This window comes from Drosophila navojoa, chromosome 5 (assembly GCF_054131105.1).
Source record: "Drosophila navojoa isolate 15081-1374.11 chromosome 5, UAZ_NAV_1.0, whole genome shotgun sequence".
NCBI classification, from domain to species: Eukaryota; Metazoa; Arthropoda; class Insecta; order Diptera; family Drosophilidae; genus Drosophila; species Drosophila navojoa.
Window position 1 is genome coordinate 4,672,469 of NC_142893.1, and position 24,503 is coordinate 4,696,971.

General features: G+C 44.4%; 1 protein-coding gene across 3 annotated transcripts in view; it reads right to left on the bottom strand.

Moving 5' to 3' along the window:
* Nucleotides 1-11,732: 11,732 nt before the first annotated feature.
* Nucleotides 11,733-24,503, bottom strand: part of pk (prickle) — a 73,150-nt gene continuing 60,379 nt past the window's right edge. For all 3 annotated transcript variants that reach the window (XM_089261284.1, XM_089261283.1, XM_030383860.2), the window contains exons 2-6: nt 18,081-18,666; nt 15,979-16,092; nt 14,344-14,472; nt 14,067-14,270; nt 11,733-13,965 (exon numbers count right to left, since the gene is read on the bottom strand). In XM_089261284.1, the coding sequence (XP_089117410.1) occupies nt 12,139-13,965; nt 14,067-14,270; nt 14,344-14,472; nt 15,979-16,092; nt 18,081-18,666 (2,860 nt within the window). In that variant the 3' untranslated portion in view covers nt 11,733-12,138. The remainder of the gene's footprint in view (nt 13,966-14,066; nt 14,271-14,343; nt 14,473-15,978; nt 16,093-18,080; nt 18,667-24,503) is intronic.

Sequence of the window (24,503 nt, forward strand, 5' to 3'; positions counted from 1 at the left end):
GGCCAGTTATTTAAGCGTGCCAACGGCTACAAGCCATGGCTTTATAAAGTATCCCTAGATGCCTGCCAATTTGTTAAGAAACCCTACAATCCCATTGCAATAATCGTCTATAAGATGTTCAAGCAATATTCAAGCTTCAACCACAGTTGTCCTTACGAGGTGAGTGGAAAGAGTAAACTTTTTTGTTGCACTTCAAGCTTATCTTACCATAAGTGATTTTTTTTTTTTGGCAGGGTTTGGTTTTGGTACAGAAACTTACTCTGAGGCTGGACACCCTGCCACATGCTATACCAACGGGTGATTATCTATTGCAGTTGGATTGGATATTCAGTAAGAAGTTGCAACTCATCACAAAGGCGTACTTCCAATTCGTAGAGGATTTATAGAGTGAACTGAATATTATACAAAAATAATATTCGCTCTCTCTCTCTCTCTCTCTCTCTCGCTCTCTCAAATAAATTAACCGAATTAACTTCAATGTTGACTTCCCCAGAGGCATGAATAGCTTAATATTGATGATATCATGGTCGCAGAGCAGACGAGTTTAATTCGCCCCCTCCACTGGCAACTTATATAGCTCTCTAGCCGTACTAAGTAGACCATTGCCATTGTCTTTGGGGCCATTTTCAAATCTCCCATAAGCAAAGCATTCATTTTCCAATTATTTATTGATAACTGTGTGCGTGTGTGTCTGTGTGTGTGTGCAATAGCTAAACTACAGTCGAAATACCTAGCCCCTGGCAGCAGCAATCACCTGCAATAAATCTTTTGCCTCTGGCCCGGACTCAGCTGCATGGGGAGCCACAGATGGCTGTGGTTCGTCTGGACTGGCTTTGGCCTGCAAGGTGGCTCGGCAATGTCTGGCAGTTGTTGTCTGCAAAATATTTGCATTTTCACTTTTGATTTATTATTGTCATTGCCGTGTGTAAATTGCCAAAGCAAAGGTGCCAACAAGCAGCAGCCACAGCATGTGTGTGTGCATGTGTGTGCTGCGTTGACAAGGACACATTATGTTGGCCAAATGAATGGTAATTGCGGCACTGAAACAAGTAATTGAAGTGCAATTCGTTCAAGCTTCTCAAATAGATACGTCGCCTGCGGTTGAGCCACCCACACACACACTCAGAGTAGAGCCACTCGCCTTGCAGCGCTTATTTAGCTTGCCACACTTCGATTAGTGCGCCTGTCTGTTGCACTTTCAAGTTAAAGTCGAGTTTGCTAATTACAAGTTCAAATTGGCCTGGCAAGCGTACAAGTTTTGCCTCCAGCTGGCTGCGTACGCTGCCATTGCCTATTACTTCCGCCTCTATGCAATTTCCGCTTGGCGCTGCCTAAGCAGCTTGCCAGCAAAATGTCAACATTATATGGCCGCAAGACGAGGCAATAATGACAACAGCATGAAAGGACCGAGCACAACATAACCAGATAATTACACAGCTAGCTGGCCGGGCGGTGGCCTCCTCGAAAGCGCTGCCAGCCACAAAGTGGAAAATGACAAAATAAAAAACCACAAGCGGAAAATTAACAGGCAGGCGACCGAACATACATTTGGCCAAAATAGAATGTCTGGCTCTTAAAGCAGTTGGACTGCCTTCGAGTTAAAGACAAATGCCAACTCATTTCTAGCTGCGGGCAGCGAGAACTTTATCAAGATGCCTATCGCCGGCAAATGCAAAATTCCTGTTTAACAAAATTCCAAACTTCGACATTTCGTACATTTTTGACTGTCTGTGCCCGCTGTAAGCGAGCCACCCAACAAACCTATCCCTCTCTCTCTCTCTCTCTTTCCCCCTACACAGCCGGCAGCTACATTTAAATGTGCCGCCAAGTTTCGGCTGTGGCTGTGTGGCTCGCAACCACCTGGAAACCACCCGCGTGGATGCTGCCGCCGTCTGGCACTGATTTCATGCTGTATAACCTTCGATATGCGAATGGCAAACAACGTTTAGCGCATTGCCAGCCGACAAGTGTGGCTCCGCACCTCGAGGGCTTCAAATCCAGCACGGGGCGTATACGCAATATTTACGACTCCACTCATACGGGAGTTTTTTTTTTTAGTCAGTTTGCCGTGAGGGTTGCAAGCGCTCAACATTTTTGGCATTTCCATACATCAAATATTTATGCCATATTTTAGCTATTGCGACAATGAGTTAAATCTGATGGAATTCGAAAGCTCTGTTTGCTGAGCCGCAGCGTCTGCGATAATAAAGTTTAAAGCTGATAAACGTTTTGGCACTCAAATTATGCGCATAACCAGATGAGGGAAAAAGGTAACGAAATTGTTGTGAATTTGCGTGAGCGAGAGAGAGAGAGAGATATAGATAGCTGTGTGTGTGTGTGTTGCAAAATTTAGATAGGAATTTAGCTGAGGGCATGAACTAGACACAGTTAAGGGTTCGTTTGAAGTAAGTTTGAGTATGAGTGAATATATTTGATATGAATGTGTAGCTTGGAATGGAGGTTGATGGAAAAATAAAATGTTAACTTGAAATAGAAAACTTGAAGTTAGTTTGAGTAAATCTATATACTTCTTTACTGCAGGAGTAAACAGGATGGTTTAGACTTAACTATAACTATCACAGATAATGTCTGAGGGGATATTCGTTAGATTTTTAGTCGAGACCCAATCCAGTTGATTTGCTGGCTGAGTCTACTCCTAGTTCTGGTGTGTGGGCTAGAAGATCTGCAGTAATTAAATCAGGAAATTTTGCCTCATTTGACTGACGACCTCCTTCTTAAAGATGATTTTCATATCTCAAATGAAACTGCAGCAAAATAAATTTCTATTTCACACTTCTATACAAATTACTCTTTCATAAATTCCAATAATTCCTAGTCTAAGCTCATTTGCATGGTAACGAAGATTTCAAGATTAATACTCTCCAAATACTTGGAGCTTAAGCTTAAGCAGGCAACACTGTGTGATTGCAAGCATGTAGGCCTAACAAGTTGTATTGGCCACAATTCGAAGCCTGTTAATCCGTTTTCATTTGCATTTAAGCCATGCTTTGACAGTGACAAATTTATGCATTTAGCCAAAGCCGAGCGACAAATTGAATTTGTGCAGGAAAATGCAAGACGGCTGTACAATGTGCTCTCCTGGCAATCCTTTGCACATGATATTGTTATTTTTGGCGTAATTAAAAACCCATGAAAGCGACGACCAAACAACTAGCCACAATCGCATGAGCAGACGACAGACACACAGTCAGCCGGAGTGTGTGGCAAAGTAAACATGAGCGTATTGATGATGGGAGCTGCTCGTATGGCAAAAACTTTCATATCAATTTTAAGCCAAAGTAATGAAAAAGTAACGAGCAGGAGCTGGCAAAAAAGGAAATGCTGAAAGAAACGAAAGAGCAAACGAAATGGAACGTATAGACAAAGCATATTTACACAAGCACAAGTAAACGCAGGACCAAGCAGGACAACGTTGACGCTGACGATGATGATGTTGTTGATGATGATGATGATGATGATAATATTGCTACTGCTGATGATATTGTTGTTGGCGGCGCACAAAGCAACGCTTATGACAAGCAGAGTCCCAAAAAAAAAAAAAAAAAAAAACGAAAAGAGAACGCCCACTGGACAGATCTAAGGATGCTGTTTACACACGCAGGACCTCCTGCTGCAAACTGTGGGCGCGTCTGCAGGCGAACGAAATTAAAAACCAATAAAAAGCTGCACACGAAATTAAAAATTATGTTTTCCTTTTTACATTTTATTGCTGCACAACAACAGCAGTAAAAAACATTGTAGAAACGCATTAAAAAAAGACGAAGAAAATAACACAAAAATTGTAAAACATAAAACGCAAAGTTTTCGCTTTAATACAGTTGGAGAATATGCTAAAAAACATAGCAGAACTTTTTATTTTCATGAGCAGTGTGTGAAAGGGTGGCTTGATTGATTCAAGGCAGATGTAACGCACGACGAGAAGAGGGAAGACGGAGAGTGAAAATGGGATAGAAAAGGAGAGATATATATAGAGAGTAATATATACAGAAGAGGTGAAGCTATAGAGCGGCTTAGTATGTACATACTTACTTCGATTCTCTGTCCATATTTACTCGGAATATATATGTTATATAGTAGCTAAAGACATTTTAAAGTAAAATATTTTAGCTTTTTTAGTTTTAGCTCTTTTAAAGTACAAATCATGTGCGACTATTCACGTATGTCAGTTAGGGTATTTCCTTAGTCGATCATTCTGTTAACTTACACACTCTGCTCGTTTTTGAACGTTGTAAACTTTTACAATTAAGCAAAGGAATAAAAGTTATGCGCGCTTCTAAATTGTTGCTGTGCATTTCGATAATTGAATATTTGAGCCAAGCTGCAGACAGTTAAAAAAGGGAATGAACAAAAAGATAGCATACATTTCAGCGCCACGGCTATAGCGGTTAATTGACGTCGAAGCAGTTGATGTAAGGCCATGCCTATGTGTATGCATAGGTATGCATACATAGTCTTATAGTTTATCTGGCATTTGGCATGCATAGTAAAATGTTCAGTTCGTTTGGCCGCCATTCATTGTGAGCAATTAAACAGGCAGCCAGTCGGGGTCGAGTCATTCATTTAATTTACTACCTGCACTTCAGCGAATGGCCGACATAGCTGCCTTTTATAGCAGCGCCTACCAGCCAGGTCCACTGCATAGCTCTGGGCCATGAATAATTTAAGCAAATCGCCGGCTCTTTTCCGTCTGTACGTGTCGACTGTGCGGGATTAGACGGCATTTGCATATTTTAATTATTTAGATTGTTGTGTTCAGCTACTTACGCGTCGCACTGTCTCTGGCTGCGACTGTGCGTAGCGTCTAACGGATGTTCGAGCGGAACTGTCGGCGACGCCAGACAGCCCACCTCCCCCCAAAAAAACATACCGAAAATAAGAGGAAAAACCAGTCGAAACTTAATTAAAAGGCATCGCTGCTTCTGACTTGGGAGCTGCAATGCCAATCGCTAACTGGTGCTATCAATATAGGTGGAGCTTGGGGAAGTCAATTTAAGAAACATGAGAAATCTAGGAAATAATTGTTGTACTAATTTCCGTTTGATAAAGGCATAGCTGTGAAAATAATCTATAATCTATAAGAATCTCTAAGGAATAAGCTCCGCTCTTTAAATTTTTATCTCTTATAAAGGTTTGTATGGCTCGCAAATGTGTTAACCAAAAACTTACCATGACCAAATTTAAGTTAAGCCAATAACGCTGCCAGAAAAGGAATATAAGAAAACATTCATAAGCATTTGTGGCTGGCTTTGGCCAATAAACACATTACAGTTGCCAGTTGCCAGTTGCCAGAGCCAATCATAAATTCATAATGAAATACGAGCGAGTGGCCAAAAGATACATTGGCCAAGCCAAAAGCTAGCCAACAATAACAACTGTTAGACAACAATGTCTAGTAATAAATAGATAGAGAGAGAGAGAAAGAGAGGGGAGGAATAGTGCGGGTGGTTATGGAGACTGAGTTTCGCTGTAGTTTTGGTATTTGGAAAAGTGTAGCCGTAAAACCAGGCGCTGCGACCGGCTGTGGCATTACTTTTATGATTATTTGTAACAGACCTTGTTGTTGTTGCTGTTGTTGTTGTTGACTTACAGCCAAAGTGACTTGAACAGCACATATGGAGACGCTAGTCGAGTCTAGTCTAGTCCATGTCCGGGTCAGCGCACAGCAGCGCGGCAGCTTTAATTAGATTTGCACATTAGACGACAAGCACAGCGCTCCGAGGAGCAGCACGCGGTGTGGCAAGGCGGCTAATGATACTCGCATCGCTTATGCGCTGCACGCAGCATGCGGGGGTGGAATGAACTGTTTATGGCCAGAGCTGGGAGACTTACTAAAGTGCACAGATAGTAGGACCAAAGCAGCTTCCAGCTAGTTCCATCAATAAGGCTTTATTTAATTTCGTGGCTCGCTATCTCAGGGCAACAAAACTTGGCTCCAGCCAAGTTGGTTGGGTCTGACCAGACGCCTATACACGTGCACATGATTATTATTATTAGTTATGATGATATATCCTTTTTTATATGTGTGTAACTTTGTGTGTGGCCTAGCTTGGCCAAATATTAATAATTGGTGCCTGTTTCCATATATATACTTTTTTCTATTTGCAGCCGTCGACGAAACACGCTAAAAATTAATTAAACGTTCGGCAACGTGGGGGGCGTGGCACACACAGGCGGTAGGCGGTGCCGGCCGAGTCTATGGGTAGGTGTAAATATATTTTTGCTTGGCCATTTCGTGGTTATTTATGCGCTTGATGTTTTGGGCTGTTTTTACAGCCGAAGCCGAGGCCGCCCTTCGCCTGCTCTCATAAAGGCCAAACGGGTCTGCACTTGATTCATTGTGCTTTGCCGTTGTTGTTGTTGTTGTTGCTTGTTATTGTTGCTGCTGTTGTGGAAACAGCACGCACTCCATATTGGCAATTTATATTTGTATTAATTAATGGGCCAGTAAACAATTGCTGCAGGCAACGCCATTAGCACGCAGCTTGGGTTTGAGAAAATACATACATAATGTATATGATGTATGTATTGAGTATACGCATTTTTTGTTTTTATTTCTGCTGCCAGCTAATAACAGTTGGGCTATGCAATTGTGCAATATGGACCTTAGTTATTTCATCAATTTGCAGCAGACATCATAAATCTGTTTGCTATTTTGTAATTTGTAAATATTTGCATATGAATTGTGATTAAGCAAGGCTGAGTGGATCATGAAATAATGCAGACAGCATCGACTGGCTGCTAAATAACTGCAGTGGAAACTGCAGAGAATGGGAATGAACTATATTAAGGATGCATGAAGGGAGCGGGGAGTTATGGTAGAGCTTGGCCAGGACAAGCCATTTTGTCCGGGCAACAAGCAAAACTCTCATTTGACATCCAAACATTTCCAGCTGCAGCTTTGAACTTGCCACATGCCGTGGCACCTGCCTTGCACGTGAAACACATGCCACAATAGCTGCAACAGCGATCGCCTCAAAGCTGAACAGTTTCCGCTGCTCTCACTTACTTTAATAATCAAATCAACGCATTCCATATTCAAATTTAACATGCAATTCCGTTTGGCCGTTGGCCGGTGCAATTGAAATTCGAATTTGAATTTAACCGCTGCGTCTGCTCCCGTGCTTATGCAATGGAATTTTTTATTGCCCTGAAATTATTTTAGTTTTGCTGCTTGCTGCGATTTCTGTTCGCCTGGTACTTCAGCCGAATTTTCGTTCAAAATTGGCATCAACCGCCGCCAGTCGCCGCCGCTGATTGACATGTAACGGGACTTGAATTTCTGCTGATTTTTTTTTTTATAACCAACGGAATTTTAAATTTAATTTTTAATTATTATTATTTTTTTTTTTTTTTTGCAGATTGCTGCAGTTGGAATTAAAGTGCAACGGAATTTCAAATTTTAGCGGATTTTGCTTAGCGTTTAGCTCACGCCGCACCTGTTGGGTATGGGTTATAATTTTTATTTTTTTTTTATATTATTTTTTTAAATTTTTTTTTTTTTTTAGTCTGCATTTTTGTTGTTTTTTTTTTTTTTTAGCATTTTCCTGCTGCAGCTCGTTTATTTTCATAAGGATTGGCCTAAAATAAAATAGACTGTCTGTACTTCCAAATGAGCTATCGTGATGTGCCTGAATTGCAGCTGTTGCAACCCAGAAAGAAGCTTTGAGCTTGCCACATGCCGTGGCACTCACCTTGCACGTGCAACACATACCACAACAGCTGCAACAGTGATTGCCTCAAAGCTGCATAGTTTCCGCTGCTCTCACTTACTTTAATGATCAAATCTACGCATTCCATATTCAAATTTAACATGCAATTCCGTTTGGCCGTTGGCCGTTGCAATTGAAATTCGAATTTGAATTTAACCGCTGCCCCCGTGCTTATGAAATGGAATTTTTTATTTCGCTGAATTTATTTTAGTTTTGCTGCTTGCTGCGATTTCTGTTCGCCTGGTACTTCAGCCGAATTTTCGTTCAAATCTCGCATCAACCGCCGCCAGTGGCCGCCGCTGATTGACATGTAACGGAACTTGAATTTCTGCTGATTTTTTTTAGAACCAACGGAATTTTAATTTTAAATTTAATTTTTAATTATTATTATTATTTTTTTTTTTTTGCAGATTGCTGCAGTTGGAATTAAAGTGCAACGGAATTTCAAATTTTAGCGGATTTTGTGCTTAGCGTTTAGCCCACGCCGCACCTGTTGGGTATGGGCTAAAATTTTTATTTATTTTTTTTTTATATTATTTTTTTTAATTTTATTATTTTGTAGTCTGCATTTTTGTTGTTTTTTTTCAGCATTTTCCTGCTGCAGCTCGTTAATTTTCTTAAGGATTGGTATAAAAATTAAATAAACTGTCTGTACTTGTAAATGAGCTATCGTGATGTGCCAGAGTTTCAGCTGTTGCAACCCAGAAAGAAGCTAACCTGGATATTGACGAAAATTTGGCTGAAGTACCAGGCCAACAGAAGTCGCAGCAGGCAGCCAAAAAGCAGTGATTTTAATGCTTGCAGCTGTTGAGCGACAGACCGTTGCATTTAAAAGCAATTTCGAATAAGTTAACAGGCCAAGAAAATGGGCGCCCCGCTAGATGCAAATATTGATTGCATACCGGAAAGGGGCAACCCGCCAAAATGAGACGAACGTTATCTTTTTTGAATAGTTGATTTATTTCATATGATTTATTTAGTATTTATCTAATATTAGAGTTAAAAATTAAGTTAAAATTAAATTAAACTAACTTAAAAATTAAGAATTGGCTACTTGTTATTTCACATGTAATAAATGGTATTTTAACAAGTTTTGGAAGTAAATCGAAAATTGTTGAATCTGTAAGCTTAGAAAGCCTCGTCCTTTTGAGCTGCTACAGGATATGGTTGATTTTCAGCTGGATGGTTACACGCTGTCGATCTGCAAGAAAATATAGAAGGCTTATTTAATCAAGAGACTCTATACTATATATTTAAGTAAAGCTAAAGGAGTTTTATGTTACCTTTGATTGAAGTGTTCGAATTCCTCGATTGCTGGCAGCATGGCAGCTTTAAAGAACAACTGAATGATTCATCATTTGGTATTGAGTAGCGGAAAGTGCACTCGAAATGCATTGCAAATAAACTTGAATTTCGTAATAAAAGAGAAGGTGGAAAGCGCAGGGCAAATACGAGCAACAATCGGGGACTAAAAGCGCTGCCAAATGTCCTGCAGCCAGTCACAATAAAAGAACAGTTCGAGTGGATGCTGTGAGTGTGTGTGTGTGTGTATGTGTGTGTGACATTCCTTATGGAATAAACAAGTGGGTGTGTGTGTGTGTGGGATTGTTTGTTTGTGTAGCACACACATAATAACTGCAGCTGCACGTTTACAATTTGTACGTGTCGTGCGTGTGTGTGTGTGTGTGAGCGAGAGAGGGAGATGAAAAGAGAGAGTGTGTGTGTGGTTTTGGTTTTGGTTATTCGGGCTTGATAAAAATGAGCGTCGGAAATGCGAATATAAATTTTGCCATATCTGATGTACAACTGTGTTGGTGTGCGTGTGTGGGTATGTGTGTGTGTTTGTGTCAGGATAAACGTAATGGCCAGCATTGCAGCCAGGATGCCAAGCAGACAGCAGACTGGGTGTAGCAGACCAATCATCAGAAGTATGCAGCACGGGCAGAGGAAACGGAAATGACATGCAATAAAACACAAAGGCGCACGCATTGCCGGTCGAACGTGGCGGGTGGGTGGTCCGCTCGGAGTGGTGCAGCTGTCAACCGTTGTGGATTATAAACGCAAAATGGCATCTAACAACAGAAATCTATCTGGCCAGAGAAACTTTTACAAAATTACAATTGCAAAAGTTGTGCACTCTCTATTGAAGATTGAAGAGGGCGGCGGAGGTGGGGCAGCAGCAGACCCGCAGCTGCTGGCCAGACGACAACAACAAACACCACCCAAGCACTCTGGCACTCTGGCACTCAACCACTTTGGCTCCCTCTGTTAGTGCGACGCACTTGACCAGACATTCGAGTGCGCCTTTGTGTGCGTTAACGCCAAGTCATTTGGCTTATCAATGCCAGACGCAGACAATTTTGCGCTTATCGCTCGAACGCATCGCGCTTCGCCTCATGCAGGTGCCGCAAACGGCCAATCGATGCTCATTTAATGCTGCCATCCCATCCCAGCCCAGGCCAGCCCCAATGGCTATGGCATGTATTATTAAGCGCCCATTAGCCGTAGCTCTTCTGGCGACAAACTGGCTGACACTAGTTGGGCCAAGGACCCGTTCGCATAGGGCGCCCATTGACATGTATGCAAACATTGCTCTAATGATGGTCAGCCCAAGTGCCCGCAAAACAAGCAGCAGCACCAGCCACGCCTCCCCCTTTCTATCTCTCTTCTCTTTCTGTCTCCTGCTCCATGGCTTGACTCACTTGACATGCAGTGGCTTGCTTTATTGGCTAATTACGCCCTGCAGCACAGCGGCTGCAGTTGCATGCCTGCATGTGATTGCTGTGCCCCAGCTTCCCCTGCCCGGCTCCTCGCCTTGCCGGACCTGCCATAATTTGCGGCCAAGTTATTAGTACTGGCACAAAACTGGCATCGTTTTATTTTCGATTTTAATTTCCATGTAGTTGCTGCTGGCTCTGCTCGTTGTTGTTGTTTTTCCCCATTTTTTTTTTCTGCTCTACATGCGCCTAATTTATATTCATTATCTGATGCATAATTATAGATAACCTGACTGCGTGTGTAGCGCAACACTCTCCGATTGCCAGTTCTTCAACTTTGTTGCCATCGCGCAGCTCGCAGCTCGCAGCTCGTATAGTCTATCTCCCTCGCTCTCTCACTCTGCAGTGTTTATCCTTGAGCTCAAATGTTATTCGCGTTAACTCAATATTTGACTAGCGCATTTGATAACAACCCCCTTGACGCCCCGCTTCTTAAGCTGGTTTAAGCATACCTTTAGCTGCTGCTGTTGCCACAAATAATTGGCAACAAGCTGCAAGGGAACATTGAGTGGGGGGGGCAAGGCTATACAAATATTTGCACAAAAATCAATTTCAAAGGGAATCGCAAAAGTGAAAATTAGAGAACAAATTCGTTGCGAGCTGGAATTATATTATAGCTATGTGATATTGGAAATTCTAGCTTAAGATATGTATATGTATATATATCTACATATACAACTTAAGCTTGCTCAGTAATAAATTTTTAATAATTTTAAATTAAATAAAAAATCAGTAAAAATTTAGAATTTATATGCAGATTCTACATTTCATTATTAACTAAAAAAATATATATATAAAAAAAAAACAAAACAGTCGAAAACATATTTAAAAATAAAATCAAATTCGTATATAAAAGTTCCACATTATAAAAAATCAAATATTTGCATACTTTCTTTTGCTTTGAACTCTTTATTCATATGCTTTATTAAAACTTAGTTCTTAACCGTAAATTATTGTAGTTTTTTCTTTAGCCAAATCAGAACGCATCCGACAGATTTATCTGGTGTGTGTAAATAGTTACTTAAGCTGGCAATAAATATATAAATTTGTTAAATATATAGTACGGTATATATACTATAGCCTATAAATAAATGTGGTATTTGTTTATTCATATGCTTTCTTATATACATATGTATATAGTGTATTATGTGTCTAGTTGATTTTCATAGTACTCTGTTGTCTTACGGCTAGATCTAGTCATACAATTTGTGTGAATTTGTTATAGAGAATAGACTTAGGCTAGTTTGATTCGCTTAATTAGGATGCACTATATTTGGAACAGTATTGAGGAGCCCTCGCTGCAAGGGCTTCCCTAACGTATTTTCATATTTCATTTGCAGTTGCGAATGCTTTAATAACTACGCGCCTTAAATCTCAAGTTGAACTTTATTGCTTTGTAAAAGTGTGGGATATGAGTTCTCTCTTTCTCTCTCTCTCTCTTTCTCTCTTTCTCTCTGCTCGCCAAATATAAGTGTGCCTGTGTGTGTGTGTGTGCTGTAAATTGATGGCCACCTGGTGGCTGCTGGTGCTGTTGTTGCTTCGTTAGCGATTCGTGCTTGGGGCTGAGCTCATTTATTAGGAGGAAGCGCGCGCTCGCAATCAGCGCTAATTAAAATGCCCTCCGGCTTGGATCACGAGATGATGCAGTTTTTGTCCTTGTCGCCAGCCAGGTCGGCGGGCTTGCGCTTTCGATCGTAGGCCAGCGCATCGTTGGGCACATAGCTGACGCGCACGCCGCCATAGTGTCGCCTCTGTGGCAGCTGGTACATCATCATGTAGTCCTCGGAGCTGGACGAACTGGATGAGCAGGTGGAGCAGACATCCGATTCCTCGGACTCTTCCCTGTCGCGCTCTCGCTCTCGCTCTCGCTCCCGGTCGCGCTGCTGGCGCGGCGATCTGTGCGCCGCCTCCTGCTCGGCCACTTGCAGCACCGAGGGTGGACCTTGGTAGGAGGAGGACAGCGGCTGGGCCGGTGCATAGGTATCAGCGCGCGTGGTCGAGTGCGAGCGATGGCCGCTGCCGCTGCGATGATGGCTCGAGGATTTGCGACGACGACGACGCCTCGAACCGTGTCCATGTCCATGTCCCTGTCGATTGCCATCACGATCTCTGTCCCTGTCTCTCTCTCTATCCCTGTCTCTGTCCCGTTCTCCAGCTCCGCTGGTGCCAGCCCCGTTGCCCGAGTAGCTGCGCGAGCGGGGCAGCGTGTCGGGTATGCCCTCGAAGCGCACGCCCTTCTTCTTGCCCGGCTCTCCGCTCATGGGCGAGGAGGAGCTGGCGCCGCTCAAGATCGAAACGGGATGCGTCGGCGGCTGCGTGGCCGACTGCGTGGACTGGGGCGTCTGCAGCGATCGGTCGCCCGCCGAGTGCGTGGGCGAGCCCATCAGCTCCGGCGGCAGCGCCGTGGACGCCACACTCAGATTCGGGGTAGGTAGCTCGGGCAGCTCCCCGACTGGCGGCGGATGCATGATGTCTGCATACTCGTGCTGCGAGGCATGGAATTGCTGAGCGGAGGCGTGCAGCGGCGGGGCCGGCAGCTGCTGTGCGAAATGCTGTGCCATGTGCTGGGCTCCGGCCACGCCCAGCTCGGGCATGCTGGACGTGATGGAGTTGTCCATTTTGGTGACCTGTTGCATCTGCCGCTGCAGCTGGTAGCTGTGCGTGGCGCCCAGGGGCGGCTTGGCCGGCCAAGCGGCATCCAAATTGGTGGCCATCTCGTTGAAGTTGTAGACGCCATCGCGCTGCAGTTCCATGGGCTTGGGCATCAGATTCGGCTGGAAGTCGCCGGGCGACATATTCTGCGAGCTGGCGTAGTCCGGAAAGTCGCGATGTGCCTGCTCCAGATCCTTGACCACGCCCGCATCCGAGTCGGAGGTGGCGTAGCTCTGCTTGGGCATCTCGCCAATGCTCACGCCGGCTGCCAGCTGCTGGCTCTGCAGCTGGTACATGGCCTGGTTGAAGCTCGCCTGGTGCTGCTGCTGCTGCTGCGGCGACATGGGCGGTGAGCTGGAGGCGTGGCTGCTGGGTATGCGCGTCTGTTGCGGCCGGATGCGCTGCGCCGGCGGCGTGGGCGTGGTGTACATGCCCGTGCCGGAGCTATCCGAGGGCGTGGGCGGCTCACCCTTGCTGCAGGCAATCGAACAATAGATGGCGCCACGGCGCGGCAGGAATGCGCGACCCAGCAGCGAGCAGCGGCAGGTGTTGCACGAGAAGCACTCGTCGGTGGCATGCCAGTGCTGCCCGTCGTGGCTCATCTGGCCCTGATCGACGCCAATGGCCTCGCCACAGTAGTCACAATACTCGGCGAACATCGCATCGAAGCAGAGCAGACAGTAGGGCTTGCCCTCCCGCATAATGTATCGCTGGCCGCCCAGCTGCTTGTCGCACTCGTGGCAGGCGAAGTGATTCATATGCCAGGCACGTCCCTCGGCCTCGGTGCACTCATCCGCCAGGATAATCTGCGAAAAGTTTTGCAGCCATTGAGCGAAAAGTTTGGCGTCGCCGCTCCCCTAGGGGGAGTCGGGAATCTGTGAAGGGGGCGGGTCGGGGAAAAACTTACCTCATCACAGGCTGAGCAGCGCGGCTTGAGCGTCTCGGCATGATGGCGGCCACAGTAGATGCGGCCATCGCGATGAAAGTAGATGAGATCCACGAGCAGCTCGCGGCAAATGCAGCACGTAAAGCACCCCGGATGCCAGCTGGCGTTGGGGCCAAGGCGCGTGGCAAAGACCGCAATGTCACCGGTGGAAATCAGCTCGTCGCACTGCCAAATGCAATTGCAATTGTAATGAAAGTTCGGGGCGGGGCTGCTGTTGCAACAGTTACTGGATACTTACGCCATCGCATGGACGTGCGCTCATCAGCTGTCGCACGTTGCCGCGTCCAAGTGCATCACGCTTGCGCTGTGTGGAGAACAGACGCAGCTCCTTGCGCTCCTCATCCGTCAGTGAGTGACAGTAACGAACCTGCAATGACAGAAGAACCGTTTCTTGAGACACACAGACAGACAGACAGTCAGAGAAAGAATGAGAGACAGCAAAATCATATGTTCAAGTTGTTCTCGTTGTTCTTCTCGGCGTTGTTGTTGCTGCTGTTGTTGTTGGCGGTGGGCAGGCTGAAGCGATCTTTCCAAGAAGTCAACAACGGAGCGCAGATTGTTTGTCTGCGCTTAGCTCCAACTCAAAGTCGAGTGGCCTGTGGGCAGGGCAGACAACCGCAGACAGCGAACGGTAGCCAAGGCTGCCCATCAACTGGGTTAGCATCTGGTGGACTAGAGCGGCCCTCCTGCGGCTCCTGCTCTTGCTGCTTGTGGCCTGTGGTCAGCGTCTCGTTTGTGTGTTGTATGCAAATTTTTTTCCGGGCTGCCTCTTTTTTGTTGAAGCAGCGCACAATTTGATTTGACTTTCGGCTTGGAATTTGGGCATTTGCCAAGCACACACACACACACACGCACACAGGTACGTCTATAGCTACGCACACCCAGCACCAAAGTCTGGCCAGCAACTCGTTAACATGGCAACCCCTCAGTTAGCGGCAGTGGTTAAAAGTGGTAAATGCTAAAATGCTAAAATGGTAACTGATATGCCCCAACTCACGCAGCTGTGGGAATCCGCTCAGCCTAAGCTCCATACCCTGAACAAAAATGAGTTTCCCTAACATATCGTTTGGCAAGGGATTGAAGGGCAAATATTTATATATGAAGATTGTCCTTTGGATTACTGATAAATAAGTTATGCTAAAGGCAATTATATTATTAGAGATTTTTGGGGATTTAAAAAAAATAGTTTGACTCCATTTTCTAAGATAAATTTATCTGGGAATTGAATTGAAGCCTAATAAAATTTAAATAATATAATAAGTGGTCCTTAGATATGTTTAGGATTTTTTGATAGATGCATTCATGATATTATATGATAATATTTTGATAATATTTTACTACTAAATCTATCTATGAATTTAGCTGAGAGTCCCGAAATATCTGATGGAGTTCAGGCTTTTTTCCCATTATCATTTATTTTTCTACAGCTCCTACAGCCTTCCCTTTACAGTAGCCCCCTCGCTCAACATAGGGTATTCTCATTTCGCTTTACTTCTCTTTTAGCCTTCGGCTTTTGTTTATTTTGGTTGTAGTTTTGTGGTTTTTCGCCAGGGCTGTCCGGTTCAGTTAGTTGCACTTGTTTCCTTGATTAATTAAAAGGCACAGGAACAACAACGACAACAACAACAACAACGACGGCGAACAGCAACAACAATTTAGGAACTGGGCCCGTGTGGGAAAATAGTTGCTGGCAGTGAACCTGGATGCCTTTTTGGTCGTAATTCGAGCTGTCGCTGCGAGGACACGAGGCCATTCAATCACGATAAAATGCGCACACATTTGAATAAATACCACGAAATTGACAGTTTCACTAGCCAGAGCCACCCCAGGGACCCACAGTGGGTTGCCCAGTGGCGATAGAGCGGAGACTCACCTCGTTATCATGCGGCGGCAGTTGATGCAGCAATTGTCGCACACGATATTGCTCGCCGGGACTGTTGACGTATGGCACTTTGTCGTCGGGTATTTGCGAGAAGTACAAACGAACCTGGAAAGAGATAGACAGAGAGAGAGAGAGAGAGAGAGAGACAGAGAGAGAGAGAGAGTTAGTTAGAGATCACACACTAAACTCTAAGCTAAGTGCATGCAAAAAGGGCTTTAAGCTAAGCTTCAACGATTCAGCATTATCATCCACATCGTCATCATCATCATCATCATCGTCATCATTATCATCATCATGTAGTCTGGAGGCCTGTCAAATGGCGCACAGCAGGTTGCTTGGCTGGCTAGAAGATTTTCTCCTTTTGATTTTATTACGTTGATTTGGCCATTTTGGCCAGGTTGAAAGGTGCGCAACGTGCTGCCACGGTCAACTTCTAAGCCGTTGCAATCGGCTGCTCAGTTTATTGGCCACGTTTTGGTTTTTCTGTTTTTTCTGTTTTTTCTTTATTTTTCTCTCAGTCTCTTCAAGTGCCGCGAAATTTAAGCATGCGATCTGCCGGCAAATGACCACAGACTGAGCCAACGGCCCGCCAGGCAGCCAACTGGCCAGCGTGATAGACAGACGGATGGAGAGAGAGACGGACGAGTGGACGAATGGACTGTCCGACTGTCCGACTGACTGACTGACTGACAGACACATGGCTTATGCTGCGTCAACGTAAATGGCTGTAAATAAATTTTCAATTCTGTTTGTAGCCTTTGCCAAAAATACAATATAGCAATGGCAATGTCAGCTGGCTAAACAATTATGTGCGGCTAAGAGTTACCCTGGAATCAAGCCTGAAATTTATTTTGAATACCCGCTTATTGATTGATACCCTGTGGTCAGTTCTATATTCCCATCCAAAAATCTGTTTGATAATCTTGAGCTGCTGCCAAAATTGATGTAAAAAAATCTTTGGCTAAGACAAACATCACTAATTTGACTTTCGATTTCGGTATCGAGTATGTAATATGATCATTATCAGTAATGTTCGATAGCAGATAGATATGGAAGAGCTGACTGGAAAATCTTAGCTTTAACAGTAAACCAATTCAAGCTCTCTGACAATTGGATTATAGCTTTAGATCGAGGAAATCTCTACTTAAGAATGCTGATCTGCTTCTCATAGAATCACATTCTGCAAATGACTCTCCCATCCACCCTCTTCAGTACACTCCTCGCTTACAGGGTATTTAAACGTCTGCCGACTCGACATGTGATAGGCGGCGTCAGTTTGAGCGGGATTAACGCGACTCTATGCATTCCGACTGGCAACTCAGTCGCCATCAGCATGTCAAACTGTTGTTGCCAAAGTCTCTTGGGCAGGGTCTAGACCGAGGTCCAGCCTGCAGCCAGCGCTATCTGTCACTGCTCCAGGTTCAACAAGAAAAAAAAAAACCGAATGGGCCCTAAAAAATGGTTAGTAGTGCACTTCTGGGCGCCGCGGTCGCTGGCAAAGATTGCGCAAGATTTATTTGGCATTGGCGCATATTTTACGCAAATAATTTATGTGGCGTTAAAGGCAGCCAAAAACGCAAGAAAAAAACCAAAGAAAATGGAAAAATAATTGAAAAAAAAACCTCATTCAAATGCAATTTTTTGTTCGGCTTTTTGGCCATTGAATTGGCCATAAAAGTCGCATTGAGAAATGGCTAACAAGTTGCGGCAGAGCGAGTGGGCCGCAGCAGTTGGAGTTTCATTAGCGCAATCTAATTTTCAATATGCAGACAGCTCCAGCTGGCCCACACGCCGAGGGTTGCTGCCAGGAGATGTCAGAGCAGCTCGCAGATGAGAGATGTGCGATGCGCGATGCGCGATGCATTTGCTATCGGCTCGTCGCCTGACTGATTTATGGCCCGCCGATGAACAGCTCGGGCTCCACTATTTTAGTGACAAAATCACGCACAATAAGTCAGGGCCAGTCAGGTCCAGTCAGGTCCGCTCAGGTCCGTTCAGGTCCAGTGCGAAGTCAAGTGAAGCCAGGACGGGCACGTCGAGTCACGCAGCTTATCGGCGCACACAAATCACTGATCTAGGCGCTGTGCACTCACCTGATCCGGTCGCAGGCCGGGCGGCACCCAGGTGTATTCCTCCAGCGCACAGCCGCTGTCATCGTCCGAGTGTGATTGCCGTTGCATGTCCTGCATGTGCGGACCGGCTAGAAAGGGCGCATGCGCAGCCGCCGCCGCTGCTGCTGCCGCCGACGAGGCCGAAGAGCCGCAGTTGACTGCCGGGTGGTGCAGCAGTGAAGGTGGCGACGGTGTCGACAGCGCCGGCGACAGTTGATGATGCTGCTGCTGCGGATGCGGCTGATGTTGCTGCTGGAGCTGTTGTTGTTGCTGCTGCTGCTGTTGTTGGTGGGCATTCGTATACTTGGCCTGGGCAACAGTTGGCGGCAGCATCGGCAGCTGTTGGTGGTGCGGCGGCAAGTATTGCTGGTGCCGCTGCAACGGCACCGGCGATGTGGGCAACATGCCCGCATTCTGCGCCCCATACAAAGCCCCCGCCGATGAGCTGCTGGGCAGGCCAACGAGTGTGCTCAGAGGGCCCGCGGCCTGGCTGGGCGAGAAGTGGCGCGGCAACGTCGGTATCTTCTGCAGATAGGAGATCTGCGTCAGTGGAGTGCGACTTATGGGCCTGCAAAGAGAGCGAAAGAGAGAGAGGGAGAGAAGGAGTCTTTAGTTATTGGCATTTTTGTGGCGTGGCGAAATTCAAACTCAATTAAAATATTTTCACATCACATTACATGGCGGGTTAAAGGTTTTACTATCCGCTGGGAAATTGTGGTAAATAAATTTAAAATTGAACAGCCAAAGCCAAATCATATTTTAAATGAATTATGAAACCGCAGAACAAAGCGATTTCCTTTTTAATTCCCGTGCTGCATATATATGTACATATATGTGTGTATATATTTAATTTTTTCAATTCATACAAGCTGTCAATTTTAGTTTGTTTTTTATGCGACGCCGTAAAAAAAGGATTTGCTGTTTTTTGTATTTTTTGTTTTTACTGTAACTGCGCATCAAAATGAAAGTACAAATACGCTTCACAGCGCTTACACAAACAAATCGACGGCTCTGCTTGTTTTTTCCCCAATTGTAAATGTATGTATAGAGTGAGAGATATATTTATGTATGTATGTATGTGTGTGTATTTGTATGTTTTTCTGTTGTCTGCTTTCCGGGCCCTTGGGCTGTCGCTGTCGCTGTTTGTCATTTTGTTGTACTGCTGACATTGTTATCCTAGCCGCGCCCCCACCAAAAAAAACTGCGCTGCAAGCAATTGTCGGGGGACTGTTGACTGCCTGTATGTGTGTATATATGTGTATATGTATGTGTACTCTTGTTGGTGAGCTTTGATCGCTGCAGTTAAGCATTTCGATCATTTCGACGTTCGCTGAATTTATTTAAGTTTCGATATTGAACATGATAAATTCAACTAGACATATATCAAATACCAAATTTGAATGGCTTAGGCTCAACATTTAGTAATAATTTATAAAACAAAAGCTGTCAGCAATTGAATGACGTATGTGCATAAGTTTAGGTGTTTATATATAAGATCAAGTAGATAAGAAGGAATCTGATCTAGCATAAAATATTCATTGGGGTTTTAATAAAATGGTGGCTTTAACATAAATTATTGAATATATCGTTTTTATAAAAGACAAAAAATAAAAAAATTAATAATAATAATAAAAGCAATAATAATAATAATATTAATAATAATAATACTAATAATAATATAATAACAATAAAAACAAAGAAAAATAATTAAAATAAAAACAAACATAAATAAAAAAAATAAACAAAATAAATATAAAATACAATTATATTGGCTACCAGGTTCTAAGCACATATATGTAGAATTTCTAAGAATTTTTTATAACGTTGGAGCTAATCGGATCTCCTGTAAAAATCTTTTTTAGTTTCCAATTTCCCAAATTTTCTTAAATGCAGATTAACTCTTAATACCAGATAAAATACCACAAAAATATCTTTTAAATATAAATTCAAATTCCCGAGCACCCAAAGAGATCTGCGCTTTGTATTGTAGGGGAATCAAATGCGCGCCTTATATCAGCCACAGCACGCACCATTTTATGCCAATTGTTGTTGTAGCAGTTGTTGTTGTTGTATCTATCAAAGGATAACTGTGCATTGTCTGTGCATATGTAACTCTAGCATTGACTTCCTCCTGGCCAAACGTTTGCCTGATGGGCGTAACCAACTGGGATATACATATACACGAATATTTGTATTTGTGTGCGTGTGTGTCCATGCGGGCGTTTTATCAAAACAATGTGGCCGCCCTTTTGTTGTTTTTGTTTCTTTTTTTGGTTTTATTTGAGGACCCGGATGATTTAACCAGGCGAATTCATTCTTTTTGTTTCAGCATCCGCATCCGCAGCCGCATCCGCATCCGCTTTAGCGATTGCAATTTCATTTCTAGTTCGCTGACTACGCGCCCAGTTACTGATGTGTCAATATATTGTGGAAGGTGGTGCCAGTGGAATGGCTGCAGCGAGTGGCTGTTGCGGTTTGCCCCGCAAATTAATTGCGCAGATTTTTCGACTTTGGCAGCCAGTAAAGCATGCTAAAATGTAGTTTTGCCCCATTGTTTTATGGAGCGTAGACATTTGCATTTTAAAGCGTAGAGCGAAGAAGCGGGGTGAGGACTGCAAGGAATGCGTGGCGTTGCAGTGCACTGGATTGGCGTGGGATAGCCAAAAAGGGGAACCACTGCACGTGCAGTCGCAGTCCGCGTCGCAGTCACAGCTGGAGACAGATGCCAGCGGCGGGCAGACAAAAGTGTTGGCTGCTGTCAAATCAGCCGCATTCAAACTCAAATTACAAGCCAAACAAACGGCGGGCTGGCGAACCGAGAGCCGAGAGCCGAGAGCTGGGACTCGAAATTCAGCAGACACGGCAACTGGGAACCTGGCCTAGGCTGGCAGCGCACTGGAAATACTACAAATGAAAAGCGAAGCGAATGCCAAAACTGTGCCTAAACAACAAATTTGTTGCTGCAGCCAGGAAAATGAGAGGAGGCTGCAGCTGGCAGGAGTCGGGGCTGGAGCTCAGTTGAATTTATTGTGCGGTCAGTTTGCAGTTGGGCCGTTGTGCCGTAGTGCTGTTGGCGACCTGCATTTCTTTTCATTTGCGCGCCACATTTTTGCAATTTGCAAATTTATTGTTGACTGTGCGGCGAATTGCGTAAAATTGGCCAAAAGCAATTGTGGCCAAGTTTCAATTTGTAGTCGTTGCTGGTTGTATTAAGCCATTAAAGCAGCCGCAACTAGCCGGCTCACCAGCAGATGAAAATGGAAAGTGCCATAGCGAACACGCAGCGAAATTTGCGTGCTCTGCAACAATGTTGCCAGCAACATGTTGCCCAGCTGCTGGCTGTTGCTATAAAACGCAACTTTTATTATGTTGCAAGCCCTCGAGCTGGTGCGCGTGCATAATAAATGCGGGCAGACTGTGGCCTGCGGGCAGCTGTTGCCAATATTTGTATTTGCATTGCCAAAGCATAAACTTGAAGAAGAAGAAGAAGAAGAAGACAAGAAGGAAGCAGAAGAAGCAGCAGTTGAAAGGGTTCACTTTGGCAGTCGTTGAACCAAAAAAAAAAAAAAAAAAAAAATAACAAAATAAATAAAGTAAAGAAACCTAAAACTGGTTTTTCCCACTTGGCTGTGCTGCCTCCACTTCTGTCTTAACTCTAGGCTCATGCTTTCGCGCCCTAAAACTAGTTCAAAGCGTTGCCATTGATAAACCGCACCACCTCCTCGCCACGCCTCCTGCTCGTCTCTGCCTTTGCCCATTGCAGCTGCACGACCATGTCAAGTGGTGGCAACATCGGCTTAAGCACTCGCCATCATCATTACATATACATACATACACATACAAATATATATATATGTATATAAATATATTTATCCATACTATATTTAGCTGGGCCGCTTATCTGGCGGCTGGCATCTAAATGAATGATCATTATATACGCCACGGCGAACGCGTTGACAAATTGCAAAGACGGACGTCTCAATGGCTGCCCCTAGATCTGAGCCATGGCCAACAGTCGCAGCAGCCGCAGCGGCAGCAGCAACAATTTGCTGTGCGGTTAGCTGTGCCCACAAATTTGGGTTAATGCTGTTGGAGGCGAAAGTTTCCACACTCTAGTTTTCCATAGCTCAATTTTTGCCGCCTCCCACCTCTCTGCATCTCCCCGGACAGGTGGTCCCTTAAATGTCGTCTCTGGTATTTGACCAGTGAGACTTGTTTAGTAAGTTTTACGATGTCGACAACAACAGCAGCAACAGCAACAATTATTGTCCAGGTTCCTGTGCGACTCCTGCGAACAGCAACGTCTGTTGCGTTTTATTGTTTTACAGCTGCAGGCAGTACGGGCAGCAGTAGTCGACTATGAAATACCCTAGTCATACCCTAGGGTATACAATTTTGTCTAAGTGAAATGCGTTCTAGTATGATAAAGTGAGTCTTTTTTTTTTTTTTTTTGATAAACTAAAAGATAATACTGTATATAAAAGAAATTTTGTTGTGAACTATTTTGTCCAAAAAATAATTATAATATTTTTAAAAATAAAAACTACGTTCAAAGTAATGAATAAAAAATATTAGAAGTGAGTATAGATACTGCATTCTATCATAATATATTAAAGACTTCAAAATGTAATTATAAAAATATATCAAAAAATTTACAATATTATAAAATCTATATGTTGGCTGTACCATCAACTAACTAGTTACTAGAATACTCCTTTGCACGTCCAGCTACAACAGCAACACGAACTAACTACAATACGACGAGAGAGCTTTATTAAAACCCATGCAGCGCGCTCACAACTAGTGCGATTGTCATAAACGATTTTTGAATTGTCAATAAAAATTGTCGTTAAGTTTATGGCAAACATGGAAGGAACACACGTAGCAGAGCTTCATCTAAGCCCCCATTCCTGCGGCTCCTTTTGTCTCTGCATTGTGTCTGGCCTGGCTTCAGCTACACCTAGCGTCCAGTCTCCCGCCTGCCGCCTCCCGCCTTCCGCCTCCTGCCACAGTCGCTGTCAACATGACATTTGGCGTGTTGACATTTTTATTGACTTTGGCAGCGAGTCGTACCCAGACCTCGTGCTCGTACCGCTCCATGGCTGGTAAAAAATTCCATCTCGTTGCTGCGAGCATTTTTTTTTGCAGTTGTCATTTTCTGCTGCAGCTAAAAGTTGATTAAGAATGTCTGCCGCAGTCAGAGTGAGCCCATGCTGTGGCCCATTCTTTGGCTGCGTGTGGCCATTGCATTTATTGCGCATACGCCAAGTGGCACTAATTGCAGAGATACACAGAGTGAGAGAGAGAGAGTGGGAGAGAGGAGTGGAGAAACAGAGAAATCAATTAAATGCCTAACTGTAAATAAAAGGCAGCTGTTAATTTGTATGTTCAATTTAGAAAGTCGCGCATAAGCAAAATAATTGCATAATTCAAGCAGATCACAACGCGAATTTTCACACCAACCGCCATCGATCGAGGTGCAACAGAGCGGGCAGCGAGGCCTGGGGGCGTGGTTGGCTCCCAGGCAAGCTGAGAACAAATTGTTTGCTTATCTTTCGGTAACAAAGCTGATGACCAATTAATGTTGCTGTTGGCTGTTGCTGTTGGCTGTTGCAATTGGCTGTTGCTGTTGCAGTTGGCTGTTGCTGTTGCTGTTCTTGTTGTCGCCAACATTTGCAGCAGGCGGCAAATATGTTGCTGCAACATTTCGCCTTGGCTTTTAGCTTTTCACTTTGGCTTTGGCTGCTCTGCTAACGGCAACGAAAATTGTTTTGTGAGCGTGCAAATTTTCACAGCTGCTGCAACAGCAACAACTATGCCAGCAATTTGTGTGTTAGCCAGTATGTGTGTGTGTGTGTGTGATGTTGCGCGGCAAACATCGAAGCAAAGATGCCACAACACTTCAACAACAACAACAGCAGCAACAACAACAACTGAAACGATCTTCGTCTGCCGCCCAGTGAAGTGTTAGCTGGAAACAAAAGCAGGTTTCAGAACTCTCTGTCGGAAAATGCCGGGAAACGTTGCACTCGGATCTGCACTTAGCTCAACTTGCAATCGCTGCTGCTTCGGCTGCTGCTGCTGCTGCTGTTGTTGCTGCTGAAAAATTGCATCATCAATGCAAATTTGGCGCGCTAAATGCTTGTCGAAAGAGAAAGAGAGAGAGGGAGAGAGAGGGAGAGAGAGAGAGAGAGGGGCTGTGCCATTGCTGCTGACATAACGGCCAATAATGTTGACTATGGTAATTGATTGGACGCGTTAGTTTGTTGTAGCTGCTCCTCCTGCTCCTCCTATTGCTCTTGGCTAGCCTCTAATTAATTTTTAACTCGCTGTAAATTCATCACAAAATTGAAATGCATTTGTCTCGGGTCGCCCACTGATTGAATATAGCCAGAGTTCTACCAA